The following is an 18,178-nucleotide window of genomic DNA, read 5'->3' as shown; positions in this document are numbered from 1 at the left end:
AGCTCTGACAGGCAGGAACGAGCATGGGTGTTCCCAGGGACTTTAACAATCACAGTATCTCTCATACTTTATACACGTGTAAGTGATACTTTTAGCATCACCTATGACCTAGACAAAGGTGATGCTGAAACGATGGAAAAGAGCATTGAGCCTACCCAAACATTAAGCCGATTAAGGAAAAATGGGACGTCACATGGACAAATGTTTACCAAGTAAACAAACTGTTGAATTTCACATTTTCTCCAACAGTAGACCTGCAGAAATTGTGTGATTAGGGTATCCGGCACACAAAGAGTTGACAATAGGGAAGGGGGCATGCTAGATAAACTAGTACTACTTGTCCACAGGGCATGCTGTGGTTATGAGACTATGCACAGTAGACAGAAATCTCCATTAGTAATAGGCAAACACCTACACCTAAAGAGTTCTTCAACTTCTATAAGAATCTGCCCAAGAGTTGCCAGTCACGTTTAGAAAAAGAGCCTGCCACTCTACTGCCCAAGGAATGCCACATTTTTGGGGAAGTCTCTTCTAAGCAGAATCCTCTGTCTGTGGGAATCCAAAAATTCCTAGTTTTAGCACAGAAACAGCTTAGACAAGAACATTTGTAAAATGTGCTGGGGCCGATTCAAAAGGTGGCCGAGTTGAGTGACTGAAAGTTCCTGAACCAGGATTGATCATTAATTCTTTAAAATATCATTCCATCCATCACCAGTTTACTCGAGCACCTTAGCCAAATAATAGAATATTTTGGGGATATAGGACTGACGGGAGTCTTCCATGACTGCCCATGGAGGGCTGACTTCATTGGATCATACTGTTACTTGCGTCCAGTGCTCATGTAGAGCTCCAAGAAAAATTACAATGTTTAAAAATTACGAGAACCGAACATGTCCCAAATTCTAAATCAAATATGGACTAGTGGGTCATAAGCACCTAGAAACTGGGTATGATGTCTAGCAAATGAGCTTTATCAAAAGCCACATTACTTGGTTGACTGATGAATGCAACTCCTATCTGGCGTTGAATCATAGACAGTGATGACAAAGTATGTGCTGATTTCAACAAAGGGCATTTGCCTCATAAAAGTAGATCATTGAAAAGTGGGATCACGCCACATTAATAATGCTTGGGCAAAATTTTAGTGAAAACGTATTTTGCTGCCACGAGGATCAGTTCTGCGCAGAACAGGTGTGCTGAATTCTTTGGTCGAGTGCACTCGGGCTTAACCTTTCGGAAGGTGATGCAGGGATTTATGTGCAATATGAAAGAAGCTTGTTTTCTACAAAGCATATCATACTGTAGTTTTGAATATCTAAGTAATGTAAAAGACATCTGTTATAATCTAGTAAGTGATTAATGCATCCTCTGTTGTTGCCCTTTGCCTTGCTGCTCAGTCTATTCGATGTCATCAGAATGTTGAGAGTGTTTGAGTGGAAGAAGGAATCAGGTCGTGTGGATGGGCTGAGCGGCAAGGAGGCGGCTCCTGATGGTGCATAGCATGGGACATAACTTGGATCCTATCTGAAGAATAAAGCTGTGATCCTAATATACATCTCTGGACTACGTATCTTTCATTTAATTGAAACATCATTTGATGTTAACCTGTTACGATCAATCAAATGTATTTTTCAAGGAAGGTTATGCGGAGGGTTGTCCTTTCCTAGCCATTAGGTTATCATCTAGGTTCTTCATCTCTTCTTAGTCAGACTTTCAGCTGAGACACTGTCTTACTGTGCACTGCTCTACTGTGTGCATCCAACAATTTCCTGCAGCTCATGGTTGGGCCATTTTCCCCACCCTTTAATCAATCAATAATTGAGACTTCAACAAAGTGCAAAGCTCATGCACATTTTAGCCCCCCCCCTCAATATGGAAGAAGAGCTCTCAACGTGACCCGTGCATCTTCTAAATGTAAATTGATACTTGTATAGCGTACTACTCACCCGCAAGGGTCTCAAGGCGCTTGTACGAATACCGCTGTGGAACCCATCCTGGCTTTCCCTGTGAGGCGTCCACTTCTGGGCACCCCCAAGGTGGAGGCCAGGCATCCTTAGCGTTGTGGGGGCCGTTGTGGAGATTAAGCAAGCTATTGCCCAGCGCCTTGAGACCCTACGGGTATGTAGCGCGCTTTATAAGTGTCACTGATTGATTGATTGATAGAGTTGCAGAGTGGGACTCCATGATTGGATAGGCACCGAGGCGAGAATTATCAGGTCCGTGGAATTTTGAGCCCAAGACCCGCTGAGGCGGGGAATTGAACCCTGGTCCCGAGGCTAGACCTCTGCATCAGGGTCTGCCGCTCTAACCATTGAGCCACACTTCTCCACTTGGGAGGCCAAAGGAGTAATGTTAATTGTTCATTTATTCAATGCATTTTATTTCCAGTCCTGGGAAAAATAAGGGGAGGGGAGCATCATAGTGTATACAAAGGCCACATATGTCCCTCACTATGTGGAAAATGTCTTCAAGCCCTATACCCTTGCCGTCTGCCCAAGAGGTGATGGAGCAAAACTTATTTAAAGTCTAGCCAAACAGGTTGGAAATACTGGCCTGTCGGGGAGTTGCTGGAGTCTGGGACAAAATAAGTTCACACGACCACTTGGTTAATATCCTCTAAGCTTCCTTTATGCCACAGGTGCGGTATGCCAGCTTTTTGACTATAGCCTTATCGGACTATTGAAGATCACTGCAGAAATTGAGCGTGTTTTTCTTTCACTTCCCTATGGGATATTTCCAGTTCTACAAGTGTGAAACCTCGAGAAATGTAAATGATAATGCATGGCACATATCAATTGGCAGCTACAACAATCAACACAGAAAAGCAGTGTCTGCCGTTGCAACTGTGCTAATATTCAGAGGCAGCGTGGGAGAGTCAAAGACACAGAAGTATTGCCCCACCTAGCAGCACTGCTCTGTGTGGTGCAGTTTTCTTAAAATGGGAGCATATTTAAACCCACCAAACCTTCAAACTATCCTGAAAGTGACCTTCGCCCCGATCAGTGAAAAAACAATTTTCTTAGGAGATAAATTTCTTGCGATTCCCTGGGGTACCTAATATCTGGAACCTCCACCAGACAGACAACCACCCACTGCGCAGCATGATTTGTGGTAAATTCGAATCAGAACCATTTTTCACTATGAATAGATGAAAAAAGGTTCACGTATAGACAATCACCAGTACACAGCCGGGAGCAGGAGTGCGATACAGGCAAATAAAAACATATCCCAAGCTGCAGCTCCTGACAAGCTTGGACGACCGTAGACAATGTGACACTGGCTTTTGCTGGTACTTTAAATGCATAACACAAGGAGGATGCAGGTTTTTTCTGCTCCAGTGTTTTAGAAAAAAACACTGTTGCAACTTCCTGCACACGATCAACTCTTGGAAAGTTATCATCAATTCCACGCACAATCACAGCTCACGGAAAGGTTAGGCTCCAGCGAGACTTTCCCTCATAAGCTGCTCTGCCATTTTCAAAGGCCATTTAATTGTGAGCGCTGGGATACCTCGGGGGAGGGAGTGGGGGGCTGAGGAGAGAGAGAGAGAGAGAGAGAGAGAACGATAGGCCTGGTGGGGGTTGGGTTAGGAGCGCTCTGCTGAAAAAAGAAAGAAAAAAACCCCCATACAAAGTAGAAATGTCAACTCAGCAGTTCGTCACAGTATTATCCACACTTGAAAACTGCCAAATCTTTACGCAAAAAAGGGATGGCAGCAAACAAAGGATGAGCAATTGTCACATGGCTTGCAGAGTCCATTATCTGAAGATTTTTGATAATGAAAATCAGTGAGAACTAAGTGGAGTTGACATTTAAAGTAACAACTGAGACCCTTCATTGCTGCATTAAAAGGATATTGAAAAATCTATAAACAAAGCAATGGGGCCTACATTTCACATGGTGTGTGTACTTCACATACGTATGTGTCACGTAGCACAGTATAGTCGCTGCAGCACCATAGCCGTTAGAAGCAAAGTAAACAGCGAATATGTTTGAAGGAGCGAAACACGCATATTTCTCGTGGTTTGCAATGCTGATTACACACATTTGATAACTGGTAAAGGAACTTGAATCAAATACTACTTGAGAGTCACTGGCTTGAACCTTAGATTGCGGAATCCCGCTAAAGCAGGTATAGTCACGATCCCATAGTGCACAAACATGTTCCTTCCAATGCTTAGTGCACTTAATATGCATGAGCCAAGGTATTTTCCTCATGGCTTCTTTTACAAGCTTGCCATTCGCTTTCAAAAGATTGGCCTTAATGTGTCAGGAAATTCTGCACCTGCCGCCCCGATAATGCCTGGTACTTAGGTTTTTGATGGTACCACTTTATGCTTCTCTCTCTTAGATCACTGGTCAGCTTTGTATGTGTAAGTCACAAATGAAAAGCCGCACATTTGGCTTAGGCAGGATCAGGGCTGTCCGTGCCCTTACTGCAGGTCAGCAAGATACATCGCCCTCTACAATGCGAAGCTCATTCCTTCACTAACATTTCAATCTCAGCTCAAGAACTCCCAATCTACAGCCTGCCCTCCTCCCTGGATTTAACTTCTGCCGTTTATTCACTTTGTGCTCCAATAAAAAACAAATGATGGCCCTGTAACTAACATCATTGCCTATTTACTCCGGTTAGGTCACAAACTGATTTCTCGATTGATGTTTGAAACAGTTGTCCTTATGCAACTCAACGGAAGTCAGAGAACTTGGCAGGGTGGGAGGCTGACAAGGCCCTGCTGGGATTGCAGCCTGTGGCTTTTAGTTATACTCACACACACACACACACACCAAAAAAACATATCGGCAGAAGATGCTCAAATTGTGGATTAATAGCATCTCACCCTTAAACACTCCCAGTTGTCACACCTCCCTCTCACCGTGACTGTTCAACCTCCAAGAAACACCAAACTTTCTTCTGTAGAGCTGCATAACAAGAATCGACAGTGACAACTAACCCTAGAAGCATTTAACAATAAAGATTGGATCCAAGCATCACACTATTTGATCAGTATGCACTTTCAACTACTCAAGCAAAATATTCCCCAGCTACACCAGGGACAACTGTGCGATGGAATGCGCTTAAATACCTTTAGACCTTCCATTCCAGAGGTGATGGTATGAACACTATTACTAACAAAGTACTTCACAGGTGTGTGATACTATTTGGAAGAAAGGCGCAAATAGACACAAAAGGCCTTAAGAGAACATCATCGCCTACTTGCTCCTAACTATGTCCCTGGCAACGCAGCGCTGTATGAATGTCATTTGTATAAAGAATGGAGTTCAAGCTTGAGGAAAAGGGCCATGAAGGTCTTCTATAGCCAAACACAGAAAAAGCGAGGGGAGGAATGCTTCCAAATAGTCTTTCCATGGGCAATCTCTCGGGGTAGCATTCCAAACCATCTTTTGTCCACCATGCCAAGTCAACAATTAGACCCAGTATTACCCAAATCAGTCTTAGTCCTATACCACTTAGAACGATCAAGCCTGAACTGCCAATCCAGGTCTTCTTCGAACCCAAGACCAGTTTGGGTCTGCTTGGCCTATTCAGTTAAGGGCGGTTCAGGTCCAATGGCACAGTGAGGACGGAACCCACGCCTAGGCACACACGTGCTCACTTAGGGTGCTATATCAAACACAAAAGAAAATGTGGGTCAAGGTTGAGGAAAAGGAGAACACAGATGTTTTGTGGAAAAATCATGTTTCAGTGAAAGATTCCAAACGTTCTCCACTGGAACGACTTAGTGCTTTAATTCTGCCCTAGTTCTAGGGTCCCTCGAGCGAGCTCACGTACGAAGGATGCTGTTCTCTCTAGACCGAAATCTGGAACGGACTTACTTTTTTTGATATGTAGCATTCAAGGGCGTTTGTCCTTTTGGATGGTCCTTAAATCCCTGTTGCTTTGTTAAATTTCTCTTTAATGTAAGCCTGTGTGGTTATCTTAACTTTTTCCCTTCTGGTGACTAGGGCGAAGTCAGACGACATCTTCCCTAGCAGTACCAGCTGGGGCAATAAGACATAGGTGAGAGCAGCACATTCCAAAGACGCTGCACCTGCGCTCTCCCAACAGCACTGCTCAATGTCTTCTGGGATCTGCTTTTAATCCTGTTGCCTCAGCTTGAACTGACTCCCACTGGATTTTTAGTTTCCAATCCCGCATTTTCGGGAAGGGAAAGGTGAACACCTTCCGTTCTTGGCAGCTCCGCCTGGGTTTGGCCCCCTCCCCCTCCTCTCGCGCTGCAAGGCTGTGTAGAGAGTGCACAGGCATTCCTTCCGGCTGCCTTTGTCCCCGACCTCCTCTCCCACCTTTGTGCCTGTGGCCAGCAGGGAGTGCTTCCTTTGTCCCCTGTGTACCCGCGTGCTTATGGGAAGAGCGTATTTGCTGATCTGAATGTGTATGGGCGCTGTGCCCCCCACTTAGCCCAGATGGCTTGTAACTCTCCCTTCATTATGCATACAGAGGTAGACACCCCCTTCACTCTCAACGCCATGCGAACGGGGTGGGGGCTCATTCTATAAAATAAATATCAGAATACTTTTCACGTACGGTTACTGACGGTTTGCGTACATCAATAACAGTGGGAATGCCATTGAGCCTGTATAAATCACGAGCCGGCCGTGCATAAAAACATCTATTTTTCCTGGGTAGCGAACCGTCCATGGCAGGTGCAAAATAACGTACGGGAAAAAAAAGCCTTAATTATTCTACGTGAAGCCAGGCTGAGATGAGAAAATAATGCTGCATTTAATGAAATTTCACTTGCCGCTGCATATTTAAAAATAGAGCTTCCCTTGACAGTTATGTATTACTGTAAACATAGGAAATGAGGACACATTTTAGAGAAGGGGGGAGTGTAACGTGCGTCGGCTGAGAGAGAGAGAAAGCAGAGCGCTGCGGAGGGGAGGCGCAGGGGGCGGGGGCAACCTCCGGTGAATTGTGAAAGATTACAGTGAGTCTTCATCTCTAAACCTGCAGCGCGTTGAGCCTCGCGCGGCGATGATTTCCCTTAAACCCCGGGATCAGCCGCTGTGAGGAGCCGGCCCTTCTTTTCATGGCTTCACTCACGCGGACGCCGCCCGTGTGGGATTACTTTGCAGCGCCCAGTTAATTAAAAGTTGGTAACGCAGAAACTGTTGGACCGGAGTGCACCGGATTGTTTGCAAAGTACATATGGGGGGGGGGGGGGGGGGGGGGGGGGGGGGGGGGTCTGTGGCACCCTGCTGCTTGTGCCACTGCAATGTACATTTTATTTACGTGCTGCATCATGCAGTCTGTGGTGGTGGAAAGGAGTGTTAATCAGCTGTCAAAAGCCCCCCTCTAGCTGATTCATGCCCTTTGGCATGTTTGCTTTTTGAGGCTATGCACCCATCCCCCATGTATTTCTGCATAAGCATGTTCACGCTTTCACTCGGATGTGATATCAAGTCCATGTGGCCGCGGCTGGTAGGAAAGTGGTGCTCGGACATACGTTGGAGGAAGCACTGGAGGGGTCCCTGCTCTTCGATGGTCCTCTAACTGTGCCCAGGGGAACGGTGCATGTTTACATTAGACTACGCGGAATGTTTACTTCCGACAGACGGATCAGTGATATGGCACCGCCGTTCTCTGCTCCCATGCACCTTGGAGTTAAATAATCCTCGCGTGTTTTCTATCCAATAAAAGGGCCCCTAGGCTGTACGTAGTGCAGTTATGCTGTTTTACACACGTGTGTTTAGTCAGAATCACTTAAAACTGTCGCGTGGTCTTCTATCAAAACAGCAAGATTCCTTTCTTTTTCCCAACATATCTTACCTATTGTCGACTCACTTTTCACATTTTGCAAATAAATCAAAAATGAATCCTCTTCACAAACCAGCAAACTGAGGACGGTTTCAAAGTTGGATTCCAAGGGTGACCATGGCTGAAGACTGTTATTGTCCGCCCCAGAGCACACTGCTTTTCAGTGGGGGTGATGGGGGTCAGTCCTCCTTCCTGATACTTGTGGACTATGTCCTCTGCAGAGATTTGTCGGTATTCTGAAGGTCACGGTGGTTCTAGTCCAGCCATGTCCTTATTCCCCTGGACGATGACAGGTGTAACGGCCACACACAAGTGATGGCAACTTTTTGAGAGTGGTGCGTCCAATCGGTTTTTAAACAGCCGGTTCATAATATTACCAAAAGAATCGGTCTAGCAAGAGTTATACTGGCTACCGAAGAACAAACACCTGTTTAACCTCTTTACTCACAACTCGAAACACGTTTGCATGTTTACTTCACGAATACGTGCATGTGGTCGCAAACAAGAAACGCTACGCTGTATGGGGGCCCGTTTCTTCGCTAAAAGCTGGTCCCAACGGCACGATTCCTCCAGCTTCGTCAATGGAATATAATTTAAAGAGCAAATCAAGCAGCGTATATTGAAGATGTGTGTTTGTGTGCAGGCAATGGAGGATCCTACGGGCATCCAGGGATGAAGATGACCCTTGGAGTACAGGTTGAACGTCAGCTGCTCGAGGAAAGGCAGGGTGCAGGTACATAAGGTGTGCTTTTTAAACCACCCCGGAAACAATCATCCTCGGAAAGAACCCCAGGGAGTGGGGGGGGGGCAGCTGTGGTGCTTAGGTGGGGGTGGTGGGGGCGCAATCAGCAGCTCTTGATAAATATGCACCAGCATGTTCAGGGTGCTATCTCCACGCATGCACGATGTCACACTCATCTTGCCTCGCATACACAAGCCCGGAGGCATCTCGCTGGGGGCGGGCTGCACATCTCGCGGGCCGGGGGCAAGGAGTCTTGTGTGCACCCACAGCAGTGACAGCTGTTGTCTCAAGCGGGTGGCACCGGCCGCTTCACCCGCAGATCAGGGCCCCATGGACCGCTCCCTCCTTCCCACCTCCATGGGGAATGCGGTACTCACCCTCTCTTTTGCTCCCGCATGGCTGCAGGCGGGGTGAGCGGAGCAGCAGCGGCGGCGGCTTCGGGGCGCTCTGTGGTTCCCGCAGGCAGGCGGCGGCGGTGGCAGCTCTGCGGAGCGGGCAGCGGCAGCGCCGGCTCTACCGGGCTGCTGGGAGGGGAAGGTGGGCGGCTGCGGGCTAGACAGGGCGGAGCCAGTGTGCTCGCTCCGCCCACACCTTGCAACCTGCCGCCTGCATGGGATCCAAGGGGCTGGGGGCAGGGCAGCACCGGGGTGCCCCTCTGCTGCCCGGCTGGCGCTCAGTGCCGCACGCATGGGCCACTGATGCCGCCCATCCAGCATCTGTGAGAGGCCAGCGGGCGCCCTCGGCACCTGTGCCCAGCGCAAACAGCATCCTTGAGACAAGGCCTGCAGGCGCGCAGAAGGTCTCTTTCATCCCCACACATTCATGCCAATATACCCAATTCAGCAGGGGGACTCTCGATTTTTAAAGCTATAGTCAAGGCTTTAAGTGGGCGGGGTCACACCGGTCCTGAGCACCGGCAGTGGTTTTTTAAAGGGGGGCCTAGAAACGGGTCCCTACCGGGCTCTGTTTTGTGCCCTGGCACAGGCCGTCCGTTTTTTCCCGGACTGCAGTGACAGCAGGCACATCCTGTGCGCCTGCTCACACTGCTCAGTTCTCACTAGTGGAGAAGTTATGGCATGACGTCATGCCAGGTGAGCGTTGTAGGGGAAAGGAAATCCTTTAAAGAGAGTCATTTTCTCTCTGGATTTCCCTTCTCTTTTTAAACCCAAGATCAGCAACATTGTGTGGTGTCACCTGGGCTTTAAGTCGAAGCTTTTTCAATATTATACACAAGCCATAGTTGCTGCTTTTTAATCTTATCCAACTAACAACTGTTGACAAAGCCAATAGTCCTGACTTGTTGTAGGTATGATGTTAATTGTTGTATCATATATCTGGATGCAATGACAGAAACAGCGAAATACAAGTCAGGCAGCACACTCTGCTAAGCACAGATTTTTAACTTCTGTGTTTTTAAGCCACACCCTAATTACATCAGCCACACCCCTTTGAGAGACCCCCCAGTATTTTCATCCCACTTAAAACCCTGGCTATAATATCTTTATTTTGGTTGTCTCTCGCTTGAAATTGCCTCGGCTTCAATAGAAGTCAATAAGAGCATTACTTTCTCCCGATTATTATTTTTTAAATCACACACTTTCCTCTTGTAAAATGTTGGCATGTATGCCCACCCTCCACTGGTCGGGCCCCTTAGCAGTGCCGCTGTCGTTTCTTGGACAAACAGTCTTCAGCTGACTTGGGCTGGACTGCGCTGGCGATGGGGCGTCAGTGACAAAGTATTTTGATGTTCATTCCTAGGCTAAGTACATAAAAAGCATGGGAACAGTGTTAAAGTAATGATGTGAAATGTACTCTACGTTATGAAAGGTGAGTTGGTTAAGGAGATCACTGCCTGTGTTTGTAACCAGTTACAGAACTGAATTCTGGTTAGTGCACTGGGGAATAGTAATGCAGTATTTATAGTGCTATGAGGTCCCAACATGCAACTGAAAGCACTGAACTTGCAAGTCATTATTGTTAAAATAAAATAAAATAGGCTGTCACAAGATGAACAATGAGATTTAGGTACATTTTTACTAACATGTTGTGCCAGCCAGGCCAAAGTGTGATGATGTGATGTACTTTCAAACGCAAATCATAATATACATTGGAAGACTGTAATTTAATGCAACGTAGCTCTGCACATTACTTTGCATCAAGGGGATGTTCAATGGATGATAAATGGGCATTCCCATGCAATCACCCATAGGTTTTGTTGCACATCTGTATCTAATAAAAGGGTAGACTGGGATTTGCGCCCAAAACGTAAGCATCCCCTGCATCCCCGGTAAGACCATGCCTCCCTGTCACTCCTGATGACCCGGGTTAAATCAGGCTTTCCGGCGGACCCTGGTCCTCCAAGAGTATTTCGAATGGCCCTTACCGGGATAGAAAGGGAGATCTTTGATCTACTCAGTCGCTCTATGGTGAGAGGCTGTATGCCTGCCAGTCTGAAGGAAGCCACTAATAAAAAAATAAGGGCCAGATGTAGCTAATTTAAATAACTACAGGCCCATCTACCAGCTTCCTTTCCTGGCGAAAGTAGTGAAGCAACATGTCCTCAAAACACTCACTATTTATCAAAGAACAACAGCTACTGCAGGTACGGCAGGCCAGCTTTAGGGCCCACCACAGTACAAAAACTGGTATTGCTGTCAGTTGTGGACAAACTTAGTGCTCATGGCCGATAATAGAAAGCCGAGCGCCCTGGTCCTTTTGGACCTGTAAGCTGCATTCATCACAGTCACCGACAACTTCTGACCCGACTTTTCAATCTGGGCTGGCACACCAATGGCTCGAGTGTTTCTTATCCGGTCGTCTCAAAGGGTCCAACTGGGTGAGCAGGCGTTGAATATTGGTGCACTCACCTGTGGTGTCCCCAAGGGCTCAGCACTGTCGCCTCTCCTATTCAACATCTACCTCCAGCCACTTGTGGCCGCATTGATGCGCATTGACTGCCAAGTATTTAATTATGCGTGGGGTGCGCTTCAGACTGTAGCTGAAACACCCTTTCATTATTTCACTAAAAGAATACCTCTTTGTCACCATGAAGCCTCAAATGATCCACCACTAAAAGCCATAAACTGTCTAATAAGCTGCATTTCGGTTTGTTGATTAACCAACTGCACACATTCACATCAGGTAGCAACCCTAGTGACAAGGCTTGTTTCTTTTTTTATTTTTTATTATATATTTCTTATTGAGAGTTCGGCTCAGGGTACAATGTAGACAACTATACATAGAAGACAAAACAAAGTGCAGTGTGCATACGTGCTCAATATAGATGACATTTAGCGACCCTTCAAGAATACTTAGGCACATCTTTCTATAAACAGTAGACTTAAAATACTTAAAAAGCACATATTCTATATAGATCTATATATATAGCCAGATATTAAACAGTGTCCTATTCCACAATCATTAGTATAAAGTGACATATGCATACATTCATTACGGAATGGAATTAAACAACTAAACACATACATCTATATCAAATATTTTTTAAGACCATATGTTATACGGTTGCTTAAAAAGCAATACTATTACCCAAGTCTTTTTTTTTTAAATATTAATTTCCTATAGGTCCCCAACGTTTCTCAAACTTCCTAAGAGATATTGTTCTTAGTGCATAACGCCTTTATCATCATCATCATCATCATAATATTTTCTTTATTTCGGTTTATACACCATCAAAGAACAAACACAGGTATGTACAAAACCAGCTAAAACAGCAAAAAAATTAAAAAGAGTTTAAAACAATTTAAATCTAAAATGATACATAGGTTAAAAACAATGAAGAGGTCAAACACTTTGCCAAATCCTTGTTTTATACTTTAAGAAAGTTCATCCTTGCCCACCACATTGAGCTTAGAAAGCGTGAGACTGCATAGGCAATGTGGAGTTCGGTACTATATTTTAGGAGCCTGAATGCTGCCATACAATGTGGTGTGCTAAGGATTCTACACAACTAGACCAGCCACTTGTGTCTAATTGAATGGTATCCCTGGCAGAAAAAGAAAACATGGAGTTTAGACCCTTCACCCGAATTACAGGCTTGGCACCCCAATGGAGTGCCACTCAACCATTTGTGGGTGAAGGGCACGCAAGGGGAGGCAGCCATGCCGAAACTGCACATATAGTTTCCTGGCTAAAGCTGGACGGATTTAGTCAAGGCATGGCTCCAGATTATATGTGACCTTCACATCCAGAAAATGTGATTTAAGAGAACCAGAGGCAGAATCTTCATGTAGTTTAGCAAGTTGTCTACCCCAGTAACTAGTACTTAGATGTTTATGTGAGGTTCTCAAACATGCTATATCTGGGTTATCCCAAAAGTCATTTTGCCCGATTGCACAACGGCCTTCCCTAATATGTGCAAACCATGGCAGCTTTCCTATGCCGGGGAGTCTCAAAATTTCTAAAAGCTCGTATCTGTACTCTGCCAGTTACGGTGTCACCCAGAGGCGCAGCCAAAAGAATAAAGGCCTGCAGCCAATTTCCTCTGCTATGGATCTCACCCCTAGATACATACGCAGGGGAATCAGAGGGGAATTTACCAGTAATCTGAATAGTTGCCTAAGAAAAGTTGTTCTCGGTTGTTCTGCTTAGCAGGATCAAGTCGGGCTCCCCGTTAGACCCCTGCCCTCTTAAGCTCCTAAAGCAGTGTAAGGAGACTCTGCTTCCGCCACTCTTGGAGATCATGAACAAGGCCATGAGGGATGGTGTTTTCCCATCGCAGTGGAAGAGGGCAGTAGTGAAACCACTGCTGAAAAAACCTACGCTTGATTCTGGGGTGTTAAAAAACTTTCGCCCCATCTCCCTGCTCTCAGCCCCTGCGAAGATGCTGGAAATACATCTGAACCAGCATCTTTCAGCCTTCCTGGAAAACTCCGACCTTTTAGATCATTCGCAGCATGGTTTCAGGAGGGGGCATAGTACGGAATCTGCCCTCACCACTGCGCTCGATAACATCCGCACTAGGGGGGATAAGGGCCAGATTACCCTGCTTGTCCTCCTGGATCTTACTGCTGCGTTTGACACCCTCTCTCCCACGGTATTAACATCTCGACTGAGGGAGATAAGGGTGGAGGGGGCTGCACTTGGCTTGCTGACCTCCTTCCTTGATCGGAGAGAACAGAGAACAGAGAGTCAAGCTGGGAGAGTTTCTATCTCCATCCCTTCCTGTGCACTGTGGGGTTCCTTAGGGGTCGGCATTAAGTCCGACCCTTTTCAACATCTATAGAACCCCACTAGCCAGGCTTATTAGATCTTTTGGTATGGAGGTAGTCTCCTACGCCGATGACACCCAGATTCTGGTGTCTCTCACACAGTCTGTTACCTTGACTGCCTCCAATTTTAGATCTTGTATGGAGGCAGTCGCCCAATGGATGATTAACAACTCATTGAGGCTTAACGGCGAGAAGACGGAGATTCTGGTGTTCGGAGGGAAGGAGGAGATATGGTCGGCGGAATGGTGGCCCACCCTGTTGGGAGCCTGTCCAGCACCCACGGGCCTAGCTAAGAATCTGGGTGTCCTCATTGACCCTCTGCTTAGTATGCAGCAGCAGGTAAATAGAACAATTGCTACCTGCTGGGGGGGTGATCCATATTCTAAGGAAGATCAAACACTACCTGTCTCCGCAAGCGAGAAAGCAGGTAGTGGTAGTTCTTATAGGGTCGAGACTGGACTATTGTAATGCGCTGTATGCAGGGATCAATAGGGGCCTGCTGCACCACTTACAAATGGTCCAGAACGCAGCAGCGAGGTTTGTTTTAGACCTGCCCAGACGTTCCTCAGCCACTGCTGCCAGGAAACTCCTTCATTGGCTTCCGATGGAGGATAGGATCCTTTTCAAAATTCTCTGCCTGACATATGGAGCCTAGGCAACAAATAGGTCAGGAGGAATCGCTGACCTTTTGGTCCCTTATAGCCCTTCCAGAAATTTACGCTCTGCCAAGAAGTCTCTGCTACGTACGCCCCGCATTAGGAGAGCTAAGTGGGGGGGGCAGAGCTTTTTCGACCCTAGCGCCGAAATGGTGGAATACCCTACCGGATGAAATTAAGTCTCTGCCCACTCTACATTCCTTTAGAAAGGCTCTAAAGACTCGTCTTTTTGCCAAAGCCTACCCATAGTTTTGTCTCTGCCTTTTTTAGGAATTTGGTTTGTTAGGCGCCTTTATGCCTTCGGGTTTTAGTTGCACATTATAAGTTGTTTTTCATTTCATTTTCATTTCATTCTCGGTGTTAACAATAGGCCTAAGGTTAGAGTGCTCCCAGAGTTCAGCCCCATATAGGGCAGCACTCCTTACCTGGGTTTTATATTTCTCCATAACAGGGCTTACCGGTTTGTGGAACGACTTTCTAAATAACTTGGCCATGCCGCCTAATGTGGTCTGGGTCAGTTTAAAGTTTGACTTATCTATTTGAGGGCTCCAGGTCATGTTTTCCATGATGGTAAGGCCCAGGTAGTTGAATTCAGATACTCGCTTTAGTTGACATAGTTATACTTTATTGTACATGGTTATTTAAAACCTTTACAATATTGAAGAAAAGAAATTCAATTTATAAAGCGTAGATCAGATTTAAACGTGTTAAAACAAAAGTTCCGTCCATAAAACACGAGAAACAAGAATACAAGGTGAAATAGCAGCAACACAATTAAAGGAAGCTTAACATCTTGTCGATCGGTCTAATTATCTTAAAAACAATTTAAGAACTAGATTCTTCTTCACTGCCAGCCAAGGAGAGATAAAAAAAGGCCAAAGTACAGAGAAAAATAGTTAAATTATAATAACGATTCCGGATGTCCCTATTGTGTGCGCAATACTAGTCAGTGTAAGGGAAAGTCAAAGGTGTCACTCTAGAGGTTGGTCTTCTGGGGTAACGTTGAACTCCTCCGTCGGACCGTTTACGGTACTACTCGATTTGTTTGTTCCTTCAAAGTTTTGAAGCGGGCCTCGGCTGTTTCAAGAAATTTTACCATACGGCAGCTCAGTTGGATGTCATCCCCTTTGAAGCAGGCTAGTACTGCTTGCCTGCAAGTCCGTATCTTGCGGAAATTAAAAAGTGGACACGGGAAGACGAGTCGATCGTGGGTGAGCTCGGTACAGGCTATATTTTCCTTGCCATTCCCGCAAAGTCGGCATATTGTTGGTGAGTGTGGCCGTAGCCATGGAGGTGGATGGGCCGCTGATGGCAGTAGCCCTAGACGAAATTTCAAGAATTTCTCTTTTATTTTTTTACCTTAAACCTATCTGCAGATAGGTTTGAGGCGAGGGTGTGATGTTCGATTGAACTGTAAGCCAGCCATGGGCCCAGTTTAGGGGAATGCCATTCATACAGGGGTTGGGGCGGGTTGATTTGTTAGGGTTGAAGACCATAAATTTTGTTTTTTGAATGTTGATCTCCAACCCCCTAGTCCTACAAAACTCACAGAACCCATCCAAGATTATCTGGATACCCATAGGAGACTTGTAGAGGAGTAGGGTATCATCTGCAAACATCATGGCCAGGATTTGCTTTTGCGCTATTTTAGGGGCGTCTATATCCTTATAAACTTTCATCGCACTTACCAGTCCGTTTATGCAGATGCAGAACACGGTTGGGGCAAACACACATCCCTGCCTTACTCCCCTGTTTCAAGGATCGGCTGCGTAAGTTCCCTGTTTTTCCCGTATCTAATTTGGGTATAGTTTCTACTGTGTAGCCGTCTCAATATATCTAAAAGATAAAGGGGATGTCCTAGTTCGCTGAGAACCCTCCACAGAGCATCTCTGGGTACCAGGTCAAATGCACTCTTGAGACCAACAAAGACCAGATACTGGCTACCTCCTTCTAGATGTACTGTTTACCAATATGTTATGTTATGTTAATAAGCTTTTAAAGCGCACTTCTACCCAAAGGTGTCCTGGGGCTGAGCCGTGCCTAATTGGTTACCAAAAATAAAAAATGGTTATTCGGAAAACAGCCTAGTTTTCAGCCCCCTATTGAAGGAGAGAAGCTCAATAGCATACCTGAGTTGTAATGGTAGGTTGTTCCAGGCTTTAGCAGCACAAGCAATGAAACTTCTGCCACCCCAATTGGCTTTTTTAACTCGGGGGACGGCCACTTGCTTTGCTTCAGCGGATCGCAGTGTTCTCACAGGGACATACCATTGAAGGCGTATCCTCAGATATTCCGGGCCCCTGCCTGTCAGACTTAAAAACCGTGCAAAGCACTTTGAATTGTGCACGCTGTTTCCCTGGGAGCCAGTGAAGCTGCCTAAGTTCCTTCCTAACAGAGACAAACCTAGGTGTGCCGGTTAACAACCTGGCTGACGCATTTTGCACCAGCTGGAGTCTGTTTAGATGTTTCTTGTGAATGTTCAGACACAGACTATTACAATAGTCCAGCTGAGACAAAATGAGCGCTGTGACTGCCGTCCTAAAACTATCCTCAGGTAGAAAGAATTTTATTTTTCTCAAAACTCTTAGGAGATAAAAGCTTGTTGAAAGAACTCCGCTAACCTGTTCCCCAAAAGTATGTTTATTATCCATGATCACCTCTAAGTTCTTGGCTTTCCTAGTAGGGGCCGGGGGCATTCCCATTTTTTCAGGCCACCAGTCAGGGGTCCAGATGTTAGGGTTGTTGCCGAAAATAATGACCTCAGTCTTGCCTGCGTTTAAGTTCAGGCCATTTGAGGACATCCAGCTAGCAATAGCTTTCATGCATTTACAGCATTTTAGGCCAGTTTCCAGTTCCTTGCCTCGCTGTAGGGACAACACAATTTGTGTGTCATCCACATAGGATGTTAACTGGAGCCAATAAGATCTTATCAGAGATGCTAGTGGGCCCACATAGATATTAAAAAGCGTGGGACTAAGGGAAGAGCCCTGCGGGACCCTGCAAGGAAAGGAGAACAGCTTTGACCTATGCCTACCCAAGTCCACCGTCTGAATTCTGTCAGCCAGGAAAGATTTAAAAAGATTCCAGGCTTTGCCCTGATAGAGAGAATAGAAAAGTGGGAGCCTGAAAATCTGGTCTATTGTTGACGTTTTTTCCCTAAAGCCGGCCTGCAAATGGGTCAAGATCTTTTGTTCCTCCAACCAGGATTGCAACCGATCTAATAAAATCCGGGCGAATACTTTTTGTGAGACGTCGATCAAACTGATTTGGGTTATAATTTATGGGTAATAACGGTGATCCCTTTATATATGCCGGGAGGATCTCAGCATCTAGCCAGGTCGCAGGAAGAGCCATTCCCTGCAAAATAGCAAATAAAGACCACTCATAAATAAGGACCCCAAATTTTGAGCTCAGCCCGATACAGATCCCCTGGTATCTTGTCCAGGCCAGCAGCCTTGCCAGGAGTTATTCTACTTAGGGATTTAGTGACTTCTGGCAGGGCGATCTCGGGAATGGCTATCTCAGACACTGGAGATGTCGAATTTACTAGTGTCTCACTACTAGCCACAGCATCATGTTGGGCGTAAAGGGCCAGAAAATGCTCTCTCCAGGTATCGGCCACTATGTTTGGCTTGAGGGCCGCCTGTCTTTTATTACTACCTGTAGATATAATACTCCCGAATGTTTTCATGTCTTTAGATTCCAAAGCCAATTTCAAACTATCCCACTGATCCATTTCCTATGTGGTTTTAGCAGATGCAATGGTGGTTTT

General features: G+C 46.0%; 1 protein-coding gene across 3 annotated transcripts in view; it reads right to left on the bottom strand.

The window, feature by feature from the left end:
* The window catches only part of DMD (dystrophin), a 4,652,165-nt gene that overhangs the window by 516,820 nt on the left and 4,117,167 nt on the right, over positions 1 to 18,178 (bottom strand). Inside the window, exon 1 of one of the 3 annotated variants that reach the window (XM_086934538.1) lies at positions 8,900 to 9,055. The exons of the other annotated variants lie outside the window; for them this stretch is intronic. Within the exon in view, the coding sequence (XP_086790664.1) occupies positions 8,900 to 8,919 (20 nt within the window). The 5' untranslated portion in view covers positions 8,920 to 9,055. Of the gene's footprint in view, positions 1 to 8,899; positions 9,056 to 18,178 lie in introns of those variants that run through there. 3 annotated transcript variants of the gene reach the window in all.

This window comes from Lissotriton vulgaris, chromosome 8, assembly GCF_964263255.1.
Source record: "Lissotriton vulgaris chromosome 8, aLisVul1.2, whole genome shotgun sequence".
NCBI lineage: Eukaryota > Metazoa > Chordata > Amphibia > Caudata > Salamandridae > Lissotriton > Lissotriton vulgaris.
This window is presented reverse-complemented; position numbering and strand designations above follow the sequence as displayed.